The sequence below is a fragment of the Hemibagrus wyckioides genome, linkage group LG03 (assembly GCF_019097595.1).
Source record: "Hemibagrus wyckioides isolate EC202008001 linkage group LG03, SWU_Hwy_1.0, whole genome shotgun sequence".
NCBI lineage: Eukaryota > Metazoa > Chordata > Actinopteri > Siluriformes > Bagridae > Hemibagrus > Hemibagrus wyckioides.
The window spans coordinates 15,514,436-15,532,922 of record NC_080712.1 but is presented as its reverse complement, the minus strand read 5'-3'; the positions used below and the strand labels follow the sequence as shown (position 1 = coordinate 15,532,922).

At 38.0% G+C, this 18,487-nt stretch overlaps 2 protein-coding genes across 3 annotated transcripts; one reads left to right on the top strand and one right to left on the bottom strand.

Annotated features, from left to right (window-relative positions):
- The first annotated feature begins 569 nt into the window (after nt 1-569).
- On the top strand, nt 570-14,064 carry sgpl1 (sphingosine-1-phosphate lyase 1). Of its 2 annotated transcripts, XM_058385973.1 has the most exons (14): nt 570-833; nt 4,968-5,133; nt 5,700-5,767; nt 6,688-6,835; nt 7,609-7,688; nt 7,845-7,973; nt 8,599-8,687; nt 9,213-9,321; nt 9,416-9,514; nt 9,642-9,788; nt 9,981-10,219; nt 10,313-10,459; nt 10,550-10,670; nt 12,116-14,064. In XM_058385973.1, the coding sequence occupies exons 1-14, from the start codon at nt 822-824 to the stop codon at nt 12,278-12,280; spliced, it is 1,719 nt and encodes a 572-aa protein (XP_058241956.1). In that variant the 5' UTR covers nt 570-821; the 3' UTR covers nt 12,281-14,064. The 2 variants fall into 2 exon arrangements, with proteins under 2 accessions (XP_058241956.1, XP_058241957.1); XM_058385974.1 differs by lacking the exons at nt 570-833; nt 4,968-5,133; nt 5,700-5,767; nt 6,688-6,835 and adding an exon at nt 7,173-7,433.
- An 834-nt stretch (nt 14,065-14,898) lies between these two features.
- pcbd1 (pterin-4 alpha-carbinolamine dehydratase/dimerization cofactor of hepatocyte nuclear factor 1 alpha) lies at nt 14,899-17,691 on the bottom strand. The gene is made up of 4 exons (XM_058385975.1): nt 17,565-17,691; nt 16,212-16,343; nt 15,497-15,577; nt 14,899-15,398 (listed from the first exon to the last, which is right to left on the bottom strand). The coding sequence occupies exons 1-4, from the start codon at nt 17,565-17,567 to the stop codon at nt 15,306-15,308; spliced, it is 309 nt and encodes a 102-aa protein (XP_058241958.1). The 5' UTR covers nt 17,568-17,691; the 3' UTR covers nt 14,899-15,305.
- Between the last annotated feature and the right edge of the window lie 796 nt (nt 17,692-18,487).

Here is an 18,487-nt window from a genome sequence, read left to right as displayed (position 1 = left end):
CATGACAGGTCAGGGCTGTTTTGACAGCAAAAGGGAGACTAATACAATATAGGCAGCTGGTCATAATGTTAAGCCTGATCCGTGTGGAACACAATGTGGTGTGGGAACAAAGGGTGAACGGAGAGAAACCTGACCCCAGCCCTAAAACCCTTGGTGTGAATCCAGATAGCTTAGCAGACTTGGTAATGAAACCAGTCAACAGATCTAGTATACAGCACATAGTATACAGCAAATACACCAAGGGGTCTATGTTTTTTTTTTTGGACAACAAATATTTTCTCAACTCTATTACTTTTATATAGTATATAATCAGAACAAAGATAGTTTAATCCAACAGTCAGTAATACACGGCGTTTATCGGAATAAAACTATAATAACTCAGGCATGTCCAAAACTCCACCCACCCACACACACATCTAACCAAAGCTTTTTGAGCTTATATACACTCTGTGGTTCTAACACATCAACGGGACCATAAAAGCAGCCAATCACTGAAAAGAGCTCGAGCGCTCTTCCGGGACAACGTCACACGCCACCAAAGTGTTTCGGTAGCGTTGTAGAGGATTGAGACACTGCACTGATCTCTAGCTCAGTGTTTTAGGGCGAGCTTGCGTGCCTGAGGACAATCATTTGGCTTGTAGATCTGTGCAAAGCGGCTCTGCCTACCGGTGTGCACTTCCTGAGGTCGAGCCCGTGATTGTTATGTAGCTCAATCGACCGTGGCTCTTTATACACAACGCAAACAAAAGAACTCAGCAGTTGACTTTTCACTCCGGCATCAGCGGCGCCTGTTTTCCACTGATCTGAATTAAAGGAGTAACATGGACTACACGGTAAGTGTATTTAATGCCACTTTCCAGATCCGCGGCCGTGAGCACGGTCAGAAACTTCTCTTATAACAAGTTAGTTATTTCTCGTGGTTTGCTTTGTGCACTTTTATAGTCAATGAAATGGGAAATAGTCGGTGTTTAAGTTCCCGTAGTGCGGTAAAAAATTATTGCACCATCTAATAAGCGTGCAAGCCGTCATCGAGTGACACTGCAGCTCATCATGAGACGCGTCTTATTTACTTGGAGCAATAATTATGCGCTTTTTTGTTCACGTTGGAGCTCTATAATAAGCCATCTCTTCCTAGCTGTCAACCAGTCGATACACTACGTGGTATATGTCGAGGTAAAAGTACACTCTCACTAAAACAAATGGTACTAGATTGGACTGGTCACAACATGTGTACCTTTAGTGTGCATCATATAACTTTGAATGTGCATGTCGTTTTATGCACTTTAAATAATGGGTACACTATATCCAAGTTTCTAGGTAAAAGGTGCACGATCAAGCAAAACATTATGACCACCTGCCTAATATTGTGTTGGTCCCCCTTTTGCTGCCTAAACAGCCCTGACCCGTCATGCGCTGTGTATATTGACACCTTTCTATCAGAACCAGCATTATTTTCTTCAGGAATTTGAGCAGTCTGTTGGATCGGACCACACAGGCCAGCCTTCAATCTCCATGTGCACCAATGAGCCTTGGCTGCCACTCTTGATAGATACTGACCACTGCAGACCGGAAACACTCCACAAGAGCTGCAGTTTTGGAGATGCTCTGATCCAGTCGTCTAGCCATTACAATTTGGCCCTGGTCAAACTCGCTCAAATCCTTACGCTTGCCCATGTTTCCTGCTTCTACCACATCAACTTTGAGGACAAAATGTTCACTTGCTGCCTAATATATCCCACCCACTAACAGGTGCCATGATGAGGAGATAATCAGTGTTATTCACTTCACCTGTCAGTGCTCATAATGCTATGCCTGGTCGGTGTATATATAGGATAATACTACAACGAGCAGTAAAGGTAGAGTTTAGTGCTGTTTATTCTGAGACTGTGTTGTAGAGCTCCTCTATACAAACAGTGTGTTACAGAAGGAGCTATCCTAGTTTGCAAAAAGCCTGTATGTTAGTTGTGCAAAAATTGTTGAGCTTCGAAAACAAATAGCTTAGGTTCAGACTGTTAGGTCAGTTCTGTCAACATCACAGTTTCTTTGTGCTTTGTTGTATTTTTATTCACTTTCAGTCATTGCAGGTGTGGTGAGGGAAATTTCCCACTGAAACACTTCATTGTGTGCTTCTCCATCAGGAAACTCCCTGTATATGCCACAAACATACAGGAAGTGCTATTATTGCCAATATACAATGAAGTCAGTGGGTACATCGACATTTACTGCACTGTTTCATAGGCTGAGTCAGGCCCTTGTGATCTGTTGAGTAATGCAGTGGTTTTGAACGTCATGGTTTACTCTGTCATACACTGATAAATGTTTGTCATAATATCTGGAAATGAAGCAGCACACGGTCATGTAAATCAAATAAAAATTGACACAAGGAGATTCTGTGAAAGCAAAGTAAAATTCTAGTTTACAAAGTGTTTTGGGGGTACATAAAGCCTGAGATTTTAGCTCATTTAAACACCAACCAACACAAGGAAAAACCTTGGTGTTAAATGAATAGTTTGTTGTCTTCATAGAAATATGATCACCATTTAGACTCAACATTCTTGCAAAGCTCCCCACGCAAGGGTATAAGTAACCAATAGTACAACACAATGAAAGAAAAGTTAGAACTTGTTTAGTTGTCCAAAATCAACTTTGGTATTTCGAATATGCAGGGGGAAGTACATTTATTTGCCAGTTGAATAAAATACATCTATGTATCCTTTAAATTGGCATCTTATTGCATATATATATGTGCATATAAACTTAGCAGATTATTAGTTATAAGAATATACTAACTGGACACAGTAGACATGTATAGTGTGTTTTTTGTTTGTGAGTTGATCTTCAGTATCTGCTTTACCCAACACAGGTTTGCCTATCCTGTGAGCAAAAGCAGACGTGTATAGTGTCTTGAAAAAACACTGTTGATCCCTTTACCTTTTGCCCTCCAAAGATATCAGCCTGTTTATTACCACTGACGCTTCAGTTTCTGAGCTGATCTCTTTTGTGAACCTTTTGTGATACGTGACTAAAAGCCTGTTTTGTTGGTATAGATAATACTGCCTTATAAATATTTTATACATATTTAATAAATATAGTGGTTATTTTGGGAGTTTTAAAAGCCTCTTTGAGGAAATGGTTTAAGAAACCCAAAAAACTAGCTCTGTGACAGCTTGCCGAATTTCACAACAGAAGGTCTCAGCCTTGTTCCACCTCCTCTTATTTTGACAAATCTTGCTTGAAGACTAAAAGTACTGATTTTGTAGGGAATGAATATTGAACCTGCATGTATAACAGTTATGCAGGGGCTTGGGATGTGATCTCATGTACATATGTGGCCTCTGTGTTATGTTGGATACTTTCCTAATTCACGAGGGTAATTCATCCCAGCCAAGAGTTTCTGTTGTTTTCTGTTACCTGTTTAACTGCTTTAGAGTCCTGGCTCACCATGTCAAGCTTGTCAGAGCTTAGATTATAAACTACTTTTGACTGGGTGTGGTCTTGGGCAGGGACTACTTCAACAGCTTCAGGATTACTCATCCCTTATACAATCCTAAAGGTAAAAGAAATGTGTGATTTCCATTTTTTTTGTTGAGGAGTGTGTGAAAGTGTAGTGAAAGTGCTTCTGGATGGAGCCACCTCATCAGTACACATTTTGGTTTCTACTAGAAACACTACAAACAGAACACGTTTACCTGGTCTCTTGGTGATACCTGGTGATATTTACTTGTTTATTCACACTACCAAGTATCTAGATCTAGGAGTAGCTTTTAAGTACAGTAGACTGCTCAACAAGTATTTCTGTAATACATTTTAAGTGATATTATAATTGCACACCAGTTATGTCTTATCTTCTGATTTCATCAGACATAAGGGCAAGTCAGCCATGGTTATTCAAGATAGCTCTTTGTGCTGACACTTTGATCCAGAGATTGTAAATGTGTGTTTATCTAAATTATTATCTAGTGAATCAGCCTAACCTACCAGCATAATCTAGCCTAAGTTGTGTAAAAAAGATAGAAGTGCATATCACAAAGTGCAGCTTTTATGAAAGCCTTCAAATGTATGTCATTTAAAGTAAATCAAAATATATATTTTAAATTATATTTAGTTAATATTAATAGTCTGTAAATTCTTATGCTTAATGGAAAACAAACAAAAGCAAAAAAAAAAAACTTTTCCAGGTAGTTTTGCAAGAGTATGCTGTATGATTCTGTTTGGATATTGCACTGCCTGTTCAGTCGGTCATAGGTCCTTGATAATTGATAAGAAACAGTAAAAAGTGTATAATAGTACAATGTCAGGATTCCACTGGATTGTTTCTTATTGTTCGAACATGTGTAGGTGGAGCTGGTCATTATCTTGCTACTGTTACTTAAACAGTCTTTATAATGATAAATATGTAATGCACTAACGTAAGTAATGCTAAAAAAAGTATAATCATGGCAACAGAACCTGTTTCTTCACCTCTTTCTTGACCTTATAGCAACAGAACTGGTTTCTTGGCCTTTTTCTTGACCATAGCAAACGAACCTGTTTCTTGCCCCACTCTGGTGCTTCCTGCTAAACATGGAATAACATTGTGTACTCCTAGTTTAAAATTAGCTGTATGGAAACACTCATTCATTCATCTTCAGTAACAGCTTTATCCTGGTCAGCGTCATGGCCGAACCTGATCCAGAGTTTATGACAGGATCACTGGGCATGAGGCAGGATTCCAGGATTCTGGATGGGACACCAGTCAATCACAAGGAATCCTGCACACATGCCTTCACACCTAGGGGCAATGTAGTATAACCAACCCAACTATTTTAAACAGTGGAAAGAGACTGGAGAGTCCAGAGGAAACCTGTACAGAAACATGGAGAACAGTCACATTCTGCACTAATGGGATCAAACCTAGGGTTCTCCAGCAGTGAGGGGACACTAACATTGCCTAACACTCAACTGACTATTGCTTATTTTGTTCTCAGAGTGCTCTGGAGGTGTATAAGGAGATGCTCCTGCTGTACTGTGAGGAGATTCAGCACTACATCAACTCAATGTGTGCTGGTTTGGAGCCATGGCAGATCATTGCATCAACGTTAGTGTCTACTCTTGCGGCAGTATGGCTCAAAGACTTCCTGTTCCAGAAGGAGAGTGAGTAAATCTAGAATTTCAGTCACTTGCCAGTGGAATTATCCATAAAGGCTTCAAAGTCATATTTGTAAGACTAATTTGATAGAATAGTGTAGCATTTTTATCACTCAGTAGTGAAGACTTTCAACAGACGTTGAAAAAAGTCTCCAGCCAGCACTTATCTGGATGAGATTTACATAATTATGCATAATTTCTCTGCTCTCTATAATCACTATATTATGCTTCATTTTCAGCCTTTTCACTGTGGTGTAATTGACAGATAAGCTTGTCATGTAACATATCACTGTGCAGCAGGACATTACTTAATCAAATCATTTTAACAGGGGCACTTTCAAAAGTGAAAAAAGGACTAATATAGTGGGTGCACTAAGGGCTCTGGAAATTGTTTTTGTATTTATTGTAATATCTATAAATTGTATATCTTTATATCTGTGTACAGATATTTAGTCCTTGTACTGTAATATTAAACCTGCAGTCTCTAATTTTTTATACGTTCGGGTTTTTTGTGTTGTTCAAGCATATCTGTCCCTAAAAAAAGTGTCACATGTTCTGCTGTTTGTCTGCAGGTCTGCTGTCTAGAACTAAGAAACAGTGCTTTCGACTCATCAGAAAAATCCCATTCGTAGGCGCATCAGTAAGTGTTTTGTGGTTCTCTTTTTTTGGCTTGCTTCCCTAAAAGAGATTTCAAGGTTTTACTTGTTGTTGCCCTAACACATTCTGACTCATCCTCATCAGTGTGTGGCATGAGTGAAACTTTTTGACACAGTTTATATCATGACTATGATATTAGGATGTAATCTGGGTCATTAGCTGCTTAGAAATATTATGTATCCACATGAAAATTGCCCCCCCCCTTATTATTAGCTTGGTAGAAAAACAGACTTTAATTTCATAATCATGTAACTGTACTATCTTGTGTAAATTTGTTCCACATAGTTACTTTTTCACTTAATGGTCAAAAGTATGTGTATACTCAAACATACTCATTTGTGAAGGTTGAACATCCCATTCCATAGTTGGTGCCCCCTTTGCGGCTATAAAAGCCTCTACTCTTTTGGGAAGGCTTACCACTGGAGTGAGGTTGCTGGACTTTCTGTCCATTCAGCAATGACAGCATTAGTGAGGTCAGGCACTGATGTTAGGAGAGAAGGACAGCCACACAGATAACGTTTCAGTTCATCCCAGAAGTGTTCAGTGGGGCTGTGATAGCCACTTGAGTTTTTTCACTCCAGGCTTTGCATACCATGTTTACTTATACTCACTTTATTGCACAGAGATATTGTCATACTGGAAGAGATTTAGGCCCCTTAATTTCAAGGGAAATTGTAATACTACAGCATACAGAGACTTTCTAGATTGTTGTCTGTTCCAATTTTATGGCATCAGTTTGGACAAGACCCACATAATATGGATGTGATGTTAAGGTGTTCACATACTTTTGACTATATTAGAGTAAGAAAGTTTATATCTGGGTTCAACTCCAAGCCACTCTGAACATGTCAGTACTGTGGGTGGATTAATTATTGATGTGTTTTTTTTTGTCTGCCCCTGAAGATTCAGAACCAGCTGAACAAGGCTCTAGATGACATGTCAATGAGCCTGTGCACACTGAAGGAAGGAATGAGCTACATGAAGTGCTTGCCTACACAGGGCCTCACGCAGAAACAAGTCCTAGACAGCATCAGACAGTACCAGTCACTGAGTGAGTCACTTCAAGTGTGTTCTGAGTTAGGGTGTATATAAAATATTGATTGCCAAACACCATTTAAAGGCATGTTCTCAAGCCAGGTTTACACTGTACGGTTGCCGGCCACAGACAACAATCAAACATCATAAAACAATTCATTGGTCATACGTTTAGATCAGCAGTTTTAAAATGTATAATGTGGCATGTTCACTGATTGGCAATTTCGTGCTATTGTGAATAAAGACAAGCTATGACAAAGTTTTTAATAAAATCCTAGTTTGACAATGCTCATCTAATGTCCATCAACAGGAGGATGGTGCAGGATGACATGAAAACAAATGGAAATGCTACAGATACAGGAGTAGCAGTGGTGAAATGTAAAAACAAACATGTTCACTTTGATGAACATGTCAGTTTGTGCAACCCCATTTTCAGCACAAGCCCAGATTGCATAAGCAGAACCTTCACATGCAGGTCTATCATTAGAGGACCTTCATCATATAAAATGACATGGCGAACACACCGCCCAGTCTGTTATGCTACTCGGTTGATTTAATCTGGATGATCTCATACTTGAAAAGTAAAAGTCTTAAAAGACCAGTGTACACCCAGGGTTAAGTATACATCTGTATTTATTGTTTTATATGTGCATGTGTGCTTTATGTTGATGAGAATACTTTTCACAAAATAAAGATCAGTTTAATTTTAAACACCAAATTTCTGATTCTGACCCCTTATAGAAGCTTTCCCCGATTTAGTGGATGATCTTTTTTGTTTGTTTGTTTCAGATGAAGTGCAGTGGTCCAAAGGCAAGGTTTCAGGGGCAGTCTACTGGGGAGATGAAAAGCTCACAGATCTTCTGGTGAAGGTGCTGGTTTCTTTACAATAATTTGTGTTTACAATCTGCTAAATCCCTCATTCCAAGCAGAATTTGATCAAATTCCATCTAGTTTAAGCTTTAACACAGGGTTATACGAGTAACATTGGAGTATGTTGGTGATGTCTCTTTATTCTCTATCTCCAGGTATATGGTGAGTTTGCTTGGAGTAATCCCCTCCACCCGGATATCTTTCCAGGCGTGAGAAAGATGGAGGCAGAAGTGGTGCGGATGACGTGTACTCTCTTCAATGGTGGACCTGAGTCATGTGGCACAGTAAGCTCATTTTCATGGATCATTATTAATGACATGACATTATTAATTGTTCCTTTACGTCCTGGAGGAACGTTGTTTTTTTGCAACATTGCCTTATTATTAAGCTCACTACTTTGTATTCTCATTGACATCCTCTAGACAATTTTTTGAATGTGTCAAAATGTCTTCCTTAAAAGCATGAAATATTCTAACAGCCTTAGACTCTCAAAGCAGTTTGTAGTCAAGTTAGGAGTCAATGGCATCAGGACAATAGCTTTCGCAAGACCTGAAAACAGAAACTGTAGAGGGATATAAACGGATACCAAGATTCTTGTGAAAGCACTATTTTGGCAATGTAAGGATAGAGACACAAAAACACTACCAAATAGTAGAAGGAAAATAACGTAAAATCTCTTAAAATCTCCATTAATAAAAAAAACAAGCAGGAGGAGAGCTGAAAATGGCAGATATATGTGAATGTTAATCTTTAAGCAGAAATATTCAGTCTCATACTTTATCCAGGGAACATGTTAGCTTATGTACTAAATAGGAAGACTTTATTTGTGTCATTTCACTGCATACATGTGATAAATTTGTAATAAACATGTAACAAATCTGCCTTGTATGGCTTGTGCGTTTTATCTAGGTCACTTCTGGTGGAACTGAGAGCATTTTGATGGCCTGTAAAGCATACAGAGACCTGGCTTATGAACGAGGAATCAAATATCCAGAGATGTATGTGGGTTTTTTTTTTAGTCACCAACAATCTGATATGTTCCATAAACTGTGTTTTATCCAGCATAACACTGTTTAATAAAGTCACAATGTTTGTTCTATAAATGTGTGGCAGCTTGGGGACACCCTTTACATGGTGGTGATATAACATTTTCTACTATATTAGGTTCTGAAAAGATAGTGTTTGAGGTTGGTAGTCATACCAACCATTAGTTAAACTGCATGCTGTTCATGCTGAAAGTGATCTGCAGCCCAAAATCATAAGCAAGGTAAAGCAGTTAATCATTAATACATTGTGTTATGGTGAAAAGTATTTATAGTTTCTTAAAGGTGTCAAAACATGTTGTTGGCATAAAAACCCACAAACCCCACTGGCTACCTCTGAAAGATTTTCCCAGGCTGCCATACAAATAGTGCTATGTCAAACCTGTTGATTTACAAGTCTACAAATCCTACAGAATTGCTGGAAAGTAAATAGGTTTTAGCCTAACTATGTCTATGTTGTGCTAATATTTCTTGTTGAAGACTTGCACCAGTAAGTGCTCATGCAGCATTTGACAAGGCAGCACACTACTTTGGAATGAAACTGATTCATATACCTTTGGATAAGAAGACTATGAAAGTCGATGTAAAGGTACAGTTGGAAGTGTACATGTGATAAATACATAGACTTCAAGGTGTTTATGATCAATAATCATTAGATTATTTTTTGCTTTATTTCAATCCAGGCCATGAAGAGAGCCATCTCTAAGAACACAGCCATGCTGGTTTGCTCTGCTCCTCAGTTCCCTCATGGGATCATTGACCCCATTGTGGAAGTAGGGAAGGTAAAAATGTGTCTGATTATCAGACATTGCTATATATTTGCATTCGGACAAGCTGGACACATCATTATTTAATAAATATTAGATGTCAAACATATGTTTGTGAATTAATTATTAGCCTCATTTTTAGTTGGCGGAAAAGTACAACATTCCCTTCCATGTGGATGCCTGCTTGGGTGGGTTCCTTATAGTATTCATGGAAAAGGCTGGATTCAAGCTGGAGCCATTTGACTTCCGAGTTAAAAGCGTCACAAGCATTTCAGCAGACACGCATAAGGTCAGAAATGAAAAATTGTTGTTAAATTAAATGGTGCTAACCAGCTATTTTTATTTAAAGGTTATAGAATGTTCGCTTAATATTAATTCACATAACTCAAAAAAGCCAAAGTGAGAAATGTGTAACCCTGTTTTTTTGGCTTTGGATAAACTAAAATGTTAGGTAAACTCTATGTTAATTTATTCTTTACAGTATGGCTATGCACCCAAAGGCTCCTCAGTGGTGATCTACAGAGAAAAGAAATATCGTCACTACCAGTACTTTGTAGCCCCTGATTGGCAGGGAGGAATTTACGCATCTCCCTCAATAGCTGGTTCTCGGCCTGGTGGGATCATTGCTGCCTGCTGGGCCACTATGATGCATATGGGAGAAAGTGGCTACGTGGAGGCCACCAAGAAGGTTGTTCAGACAGCCCGCACCATTGCAGCAGGGTAAGACTAACAGGATAAAGCGTCACCACGTGTCATCCTTGCATCATTGCATTTTTAGTATCTCTTGGTTAATTAACTGATTTTTTTCCTCAGCGTCCATAAAGTGGAGGGACTGTTTGTGTTTGGAAAGCCAGAAGTCTCAGTGGTGGCTTTAGGTTCCAATGTATTTGATATATTCCGTTTATCCAATGCACTCACATCAAAAGGCTGGAATCTCAATACTCTCCAGTTCCCATCCAGGTAAAACCACATAGATAGCCTCTTGGAATATTGTTTGTCAGTGAGGTTAACTTGCGGTTCTGTGTATGTCCTACTTTTGTCTGTTCACAGCATCCATATTTGTGTAACTATGCTGCACACACAGCCTGGTGTTGCAGAGCAATTCATCAAAGATGTAAAGGAGGAAGTAGCAAAAATTATGAAAAATCCCAAAGAGAAGACCACTGGAATGGTGAGTTTTAAACCTCATTCAATTTCTAAGCGTTTTAAAAATTTTGTTATGCATTCAAGACACTAAAACGTGCAGTGATTCTAGTAGGATTCTAGTTCTTTCTGGTTCTGGAATAAAAAGTCTAAAATCTATCTATCTAGAACCAAATACAGAACTACATATTCTAATGAAAATGTGTAATGTTACTCATAAAAATTCCCATATTCATTCATGACTCATAAAATGCTAATTTTGAGAACAGCATTGACCTTTGAAAAGAACCCTATAAAGTGTCACTGGTTAAAGAATGAAAGAAATGGCAGATGGTGTTAAATAAGGTCACTGGTGTAGCAAATTTTTTATTTTCACCCATCTGACTAGCTTAATCAGGCTCTGGTGTTTTATTCCCCAACTCTCATAGCTGTTCTGGCTGATTAGGTGTTGATTAATTTTCTCAAACAGCACAGATCTGAGAGTAGTTCAGCTACAAGGAACATAGGTTTGTTTTTGTTCAAATACTTTATTGTGTCTAAAGTTACAGAGGGACTTGTGGTAGATGATCCTTTAAATTTTCAGATTTAAAAAGGCTACAGGATGGAGGTGTCTGAACTGTACATTTTGTCATTAACGTGACAAAAGACATTTTTTAGGGGATAAAGAGAGGCCGGTGAGGGAACATCTGCTGTTACAGCTGACACTATATGCCCAAATGTCCACCTGACCATCACACTCATATGTGCTTACTGAACATCCCATACCAGACTTAGTTCCCCCTTTGCGGTTATACTAACCTCTAATCTTCTGGAATGACTTTCCACTAGATTTAATGACACGGCTAGAGAGATTTGTATAAGTATTAGTGAAGTGCACTCAGCATTCCAATTTATCCCAAAGGTGTTCAGTGGGGTTGAGGTCAGGGCTCTGTGCAGGCCACTCCAGTTCTTTCACTCCAAAGCTCGCAAACCATATGTTTGTGGAGCTAGCTTTTGTACATAGTGACATTGTCATGCAGGAAAAGCTTTGATTCCTGTGAAGGAAGATTGAAATGCTAAACTATATAAACACATTTTATACAACTGTGTGCTTCCAACTTTATGGCAGTAGTTTGGGGAAGAACCAAATATGGATGTGATGGTCAGGTGACTAGAAACATTTGATCACATAGTAAAAGTGATAACAGGAAATTGCTTCATAACAGTAAATAAAACCAAAAGGGGAAAAAAGTGTGGTTTTACTCTTTACTCTTATTGAAAGGAAAACGGTACAATGTGGTGTTCTATTATAACTAAAATATTTTTTAATGTCAGAAAATGTTTGTGGTATAACAGGAATAAAACATGTTAGTGTACGGATTATTTACCTTTAACAGCATAGGCCATTATGTTTTATTCCTTACTTAATTTTGTAAGGTAAAACAAGGCACCTTTTCTATTTTTCATTGATCACAAATTGAAATCTGTGTTTAGGGAGCAGTTTATGGCATGGCCCAGACCATCCCTGATCGGTCGATGGTGACGGAGGTGTCATGCGGCTTCCTGGACTGCCTCTACAGCACTGAGGTTAAAAAGGTCCAAAAAAACCACTATACCAGCAAGAAGAACCACATGAATGGGAACTCAAAGTCACACTGAGTCTAGCATGACTGCTGGGGTCTGTGCCTACAGCTGCCCTAGGGCTGCTCATCACATTTACATACTGTTTTGTTTTGTTTTGTTTTTTGTCCGTCATTTCAATCACTCACTTACTTATTTCTAGATACCACACAAGCCATATAACCCCATTCACTTTGGGCATTTTTTTGCTGTAGATAAAACTGTCCATAAAATCTGTGGTATCAATGTCAGCGCAGAAGGTTCAGGGACTGTTAGTTTTTTTCCAACAAGTGTCTTTATATCTTCAGTTTTTGTTATATAGATGTGTTGACACTTCTCCTTTCACATTCCTCCATCCATTTTGTTGGAGGTAAATGCTCCAGCTGAGCTCTCAGGTTATCACTGATTAAACCATTCGTTGAGTTTTAAGTACATTTAGTACTAATAGAAATTTTTATTGCTAACTGCAAAATTAATGTCCCTTAAAATATTTCAGTTCACTTTTCAAAGTACATTTGTCACAGACAGTGACGTCATGCAAGCAAAACTGTAAAAACGTTTTAAGTTAAGAAGCTTTTAAATTTTCGCATCCATTATTTGTGCTGGTGAAGATATTGAAGATATAATCAGATAACTGTGCAGCTTTATTAGTGTTGGTGAGAACATGAAAATGGACTAAAGAACATGTTTAGTTTTTCTTTTAATAAAATATTTCCATCATCTAATGAAACTTGAAGTACTACTCAGGTGTGCTTGAATTGAACAATTTCTCATTTTAATAGATACAACAAAAAAAAACAAACAAAAAAAACTTGTTCATTATAATTGAAGCAAATTAGATGATGGGAAATTCATGTCTTAATTCTAAAATCTCCTCAATATGATTTATTGGTATTTCTGAGATGGATCCTGCCCCCACATTATGTCTACCTCAGAATTCGTTCCAATTTTAATACATTTCAACTTTTTCTTTATAAACACAATAATTGGAATAAATGTTCTCATCCCACATATTAATTATTCAACCTACTGGCCAATTAATACAATGAGAAATTGTTTGAAATCCATGGGAGAGGCTTGGGAGAAGGATAATTTTAAAGGAAAAATCCTTACTGGGAGAAATTTGATATTTTAATGACTTCTTATCCTAGAAGGACACGTGTGTAAGAAATAATTGTTAAGTGTTGTTGAAAAAGGGAAAGGAGCTCTTGGATCAGTAGTGAGATGATGAAGATACGGTACCACTGAATCATGACTGCAGACCTCACCAGCTGTTTTAATTCTGTATGTATTCATAATGTTTGTGACCACTATGTGTGTTTTTACATTATGTTTCACTAATATAGGGTCTCGTATTTCAATAATGTAATTATTATTATTATTATTTTTAAGTGTGTTTATAAATGTTATCACAGGGCTACAATGGTTCATAACATCATAATATTTAGGTTTACGGTTGATGTGCAAAGTTCCACGACTTGTAATAGCAAGACTATTTTTAAATCTTATTTTCATATCCAGTATTTTATAATTAAAGCAGTTGTCCCTTTGATTCCACAGAAACACTTTAAAAGCACCGAGCTAATCGATATTACTACCCAATAGTGAGGCATCTTCATTATTGAAATCTGAAGTATCCATTTGACGTTCATGGTTATGATTATCTGTAGCTAATGACCCACGCTGTTCACGTGTATGTCTTTTGGCAGGCTCTAGTGCAGTGTTTAAATCAGCCTCAGGGAGAGGGCCTTTTCCAAACCGTACCATATCCACTTACCATACTACCCTGTTCATGCAAACAATAAAGTTGTATTTTAAAAATCTCTGTTGTTGCATCATTTACATACTGTAAAATTTGTGTTTACATTAAGTGGAAATAAAATAATGGAAGAATACATCCAAACAAAGTAATAATAATATTATTAATAATAAAAAAAATCTCCACTATGATATGATCTTGATATAATTCCATGGGATATTGTATATTATAAAAGTGTAATTTTATATAATACAATATAATTTATAAAATAATTATGAACTCTTCTTGAAAGTAGCAGATTAAAATTGTAAAATGTTGCAAGTTGTACATTTAGTGCTTAAGAAGTAACATTTGTATACATATAAAAACATCATGATGAAAATCAAGTATCATACGTTTTTAGGTCTTCAGTTATCCTAATGTTTTTGCCCATCCGTAGTCTCCTCTTAATCTAAAACTGTAATCATTAGCATCATAGAGGATCTTTTGAGTTGTTGGTGTTGAGCAGGGGAGTTGATGAAAATGCGGATCATCGCATTGCATACTTTGCAAATTTTTATTGTAAGATACTAGTATATTGTTTAAAAGGTGTATATACACACACCTTTGTTTTAGTGTTCATTTTGCTAGTTATATTAAACATATTTAATATTATGTGATGTCAGAACTGATAAATAAGAATACTGAAAAGGTTTGACCGAAGTTAATTAAATTATGCACAGAAACTGAAGTAGAGCTCCTATTCCTTGATTTCTAATTCAACCTAATTTGCATGTGGGTGCCAGCTGCACCCAGTGAACAAGTCAAGTTCTATTATTCTTTCATCTGCTTTGCCTATTTTTGTGTAGCAGGTATGTGAAAAGATTGGCCAAGCTAATGTGTACGCAGACATGCAGTATAAATTTAGAATCACTGGACCAAAAGCTGTTTATTTTGGAAAACAGTTGGAGGCTTAACCATCACAGTGGTTGAGACACTTTACAAGGTTGAGTTTGTAAGGACAGCAGTACCCTGTGCACACAATAGAAAATACAGGCACAATACTGTTTCAGGACAGAGAAGATACAGGGTTACAACTATGAGACATAAGACCATCCTGTACAGCCATCCTGCTCTTTATCACCACAGAACTATCCATTTACAGATACTGTATCTTGTGTTTTTATTAATACTCTGTAACAGGCCATCAAAAAAAAAATTAAATCTGGGTTTGTATCTGGAAACCGCACCTACTAAATGCATTTAATTCAGCAGTGTGAGACATACAGGTTCTGGTCTGTTTCTGCCTAAATAAAAGAATGATCCTCACAACACTGAGACTTGATCAATGAAAGTAGCAAGAGTAATGTCACGCTTAGACAGTCCTCCACACTCGTGTGTGCTTAAAGTGATGTGAACCTGGCAAACAGAAAATCAGGGAGGAGGTGGTGTTACTGGCAAACTCTTAAATGAATTACCAGTGCATGAAAATGCTTAATTTAATAGTACTCCTATACCTTATTATAAACATTGAACCACTCGGGATGGTGGTCCATCTTCTCAGCCTGTAGTGCTACTCTAGTCATGAACCCAAAGGCCTAAAAGAGAATGTCATTCATATTATTCATCTGAAATGATGCTATTTGTGTGAAAACAAATTGTGTTTTACAGACAGCACATACACTGATCAGGCATAACATTATGAGCACTGAGAGGTGAAGTGAATAACACTGATTATCTCCTCACCATGGCACCTGTTAGTGGGTGGGATATATTAGGCAGCAAGTGAACATTTTGTCCTCAAAGTTGATGTGTTAGAAGCAGGAAAAATGGGCAAGCATGAGGATTTTGACAAGGGCCAAATTGTGATGGCTAAATGACTGGATCAGAGCATCTCCAAAACTGCAGCTCTTGTGGGCTGTCCCCCGTCTGCAGAGATCAGTATCTATCAAAAGTATCCTTTAACTCCCGTGAGTATCCTTAAAGTCCTGTAAGTTGTAACGTGGGGCCCATGGAGGCTCATGGAGGCCCCACCTCACTACTTAGAGGACTTAAAGGATCTGCTGCTAACATCTTGGTGCCACATACCACAGCACACCATACCTTGATGGGTCAGGGCTGTTTTGGCAGCAAAAGGTGGACTAACACAATATTAGGCAGGTGGTCATAATGTTATAGCTGATTGGTGTATGTTGTGCTCTTATTGCAAACTAGTTTTATTTGGATACTCACCTGGTTAAAGTCCTTGAAAACAAACTCCTTATAGAGAGCATCCCTGCCTACAACTTCAGCCCACTGTGTGCTGCGGAGCATAGGGAGGAGCTGCTCTCTCTCGTCCAAAGTCAGAGCCTGGATCTTACCAGCCTGTGTAGTTACAACGGACAGCTAAATTACTGTGTTGCCATAAATGCAATATAACTACAGAACTTGACAATATAATTAAAACAATAATGGCCACTTTAGCCATTTCACCTTAGGTTACACACCATCTCATTTCAAACCACACAGTAGGTTGTCTCTAGTGACATGTTCCATGCATAAGACTTCTTATAACAAAATATATATGTTAAAAAATATAAATAAAATATGAAATTCTACAGTAGTGAAAGTACTAAACATTTTGCATTACCAAAATTTAAACAGCAATGCAAGAGTTACAAATTTCAACAGGGGGACGTTACATAAAGCAGCTCTGTGATTGGTTGCAGTGGAGCCCATCTGGATGCAATGATGACTTGCGATTCCAGGTTTAGGAGATTTCACCATGTTTCACTCGAGGTCACAGGACTTATTTAATACTTTCCCTTTCAAATACCTTATAGGAGTCCCATGAGATCACGAGAAAACACTTAATCCTGCTTTAAAACAGTACAGCAAGAAAGTGATGTTTAAGATAAAGAGTTTCTGAAAAATATGTCCATAGTTGGAAAAAAAAACCCCTCAAAATTAGAATAATCCACTTTAACTGATTTGTATAGTTAATGGAGCATCATTGCATCATGACAAATTGCTCATCATGATTAGCAAACATCCTGTAATCTGAGATCAGGGGCATTTTCTCTGTAAAGACGTCAAGACTGTGCAGCTGTGAGAGTGAATAGTTAGAGCATCAGCACTTTCCGTGTGTGTGTGTGTGTGTGTGTGAAACGGCCTTGTCGCGCCTCACAGCAAACTGTGACACAATGAAGCTGATAACACCGTCACACGTCAATCAACACGTCTCTTAGCAACAACACAATCTGCGACGTAATTTCAGGCGTCCAGCACGTAAAAACGTGCGCGCGCGGACCACATAAATACACAGCTCATGAAAAACCAGTCACACGAAACATGTCTGAAAAGTGGAATATCGTGATATCAACATGTGCTGCTAATTCTATAAAGGCAAACAGGTTGGAAATCCTCAGTTTATAGTGATATGAAAGGGATAAATTCTGCATGTACAGCCTGGCAGAGAAACAACAGCAACAGGTGGAGCACATTTTCTCCTGTTTAGCCTTACTATTAAAATGCGCACTATCTGCTAGGCAGAGATGAATATAATGACTGAAGTTGTAGGATAATAAGTTTATGCGATGCACCTACCATGTTTTCTTTCACTGCTTTTCAATCTCTTCGTCTCCTCTCTTCTGAATTAAAACGTCCCCATAACCCGTATTTCCACAAACCCCTCCCCCTCCGCTACGATTGGCCAATATCCCATATTTATACGCATCCTCCCATGTTTATTCGCCACCTACTGCTTACTCTACAACAAGGAGGCGGGGTTTATCACAATACGGGTAGGGAAAGTAAAGAAGCGCGAGTTACTAACAACCGCCTGTAGCCTAATACCGACTATTATAAGACCCCCCCCCAGACAGGGCGGAAAAAGTCAAACTGGTCCATCGTCTCCTTATATGCCAACCAAATAACCGAACTCTACAGACAGTGCTTGAAAGGAGATAGTGCTTGTGCGTTTGTTCGAAAGCGAACTATTGAAAAACGATTGAAAATCAATCATTACTGAGGGCGCAGATGAAGAGGCCTGAATTAAGCTAGACACGTCAACATTGCCGCCATCTTAGAGAGGCCCAGTTTAGCTCATTCACTTGAAGTCAAATGAAGATTTTGCCCTCGGATGTGATAATTGAGCATAAAACCAGAACACTGCATGACTCCATATGCTCATTAAGATAAGCCTTGTCTACTTTCAGTACAGTTTTCTCATATACATTATGATAATGAGCTAGTTAAGGTGTTTTTGAACACCTCGAACCCTGCAGTACTTCATCGCATGCACAATGAACGTGTTGTGTACAAATAACAGATGGCCTTGAATAATATTCTCTTTTTTTCTCTGTTACATTCTGCATTAGTCTATGGGTGTATGCAGAAGCAACAAAAAATAAAATAAAAATAAGTAAGGTAACAAAGGCATTATGCAACAAATAATAGTAGTAATAATAATAATAATAATAATAATAATAATAATAATAATAATAATAATAATATTAAGAAGAAGAAGA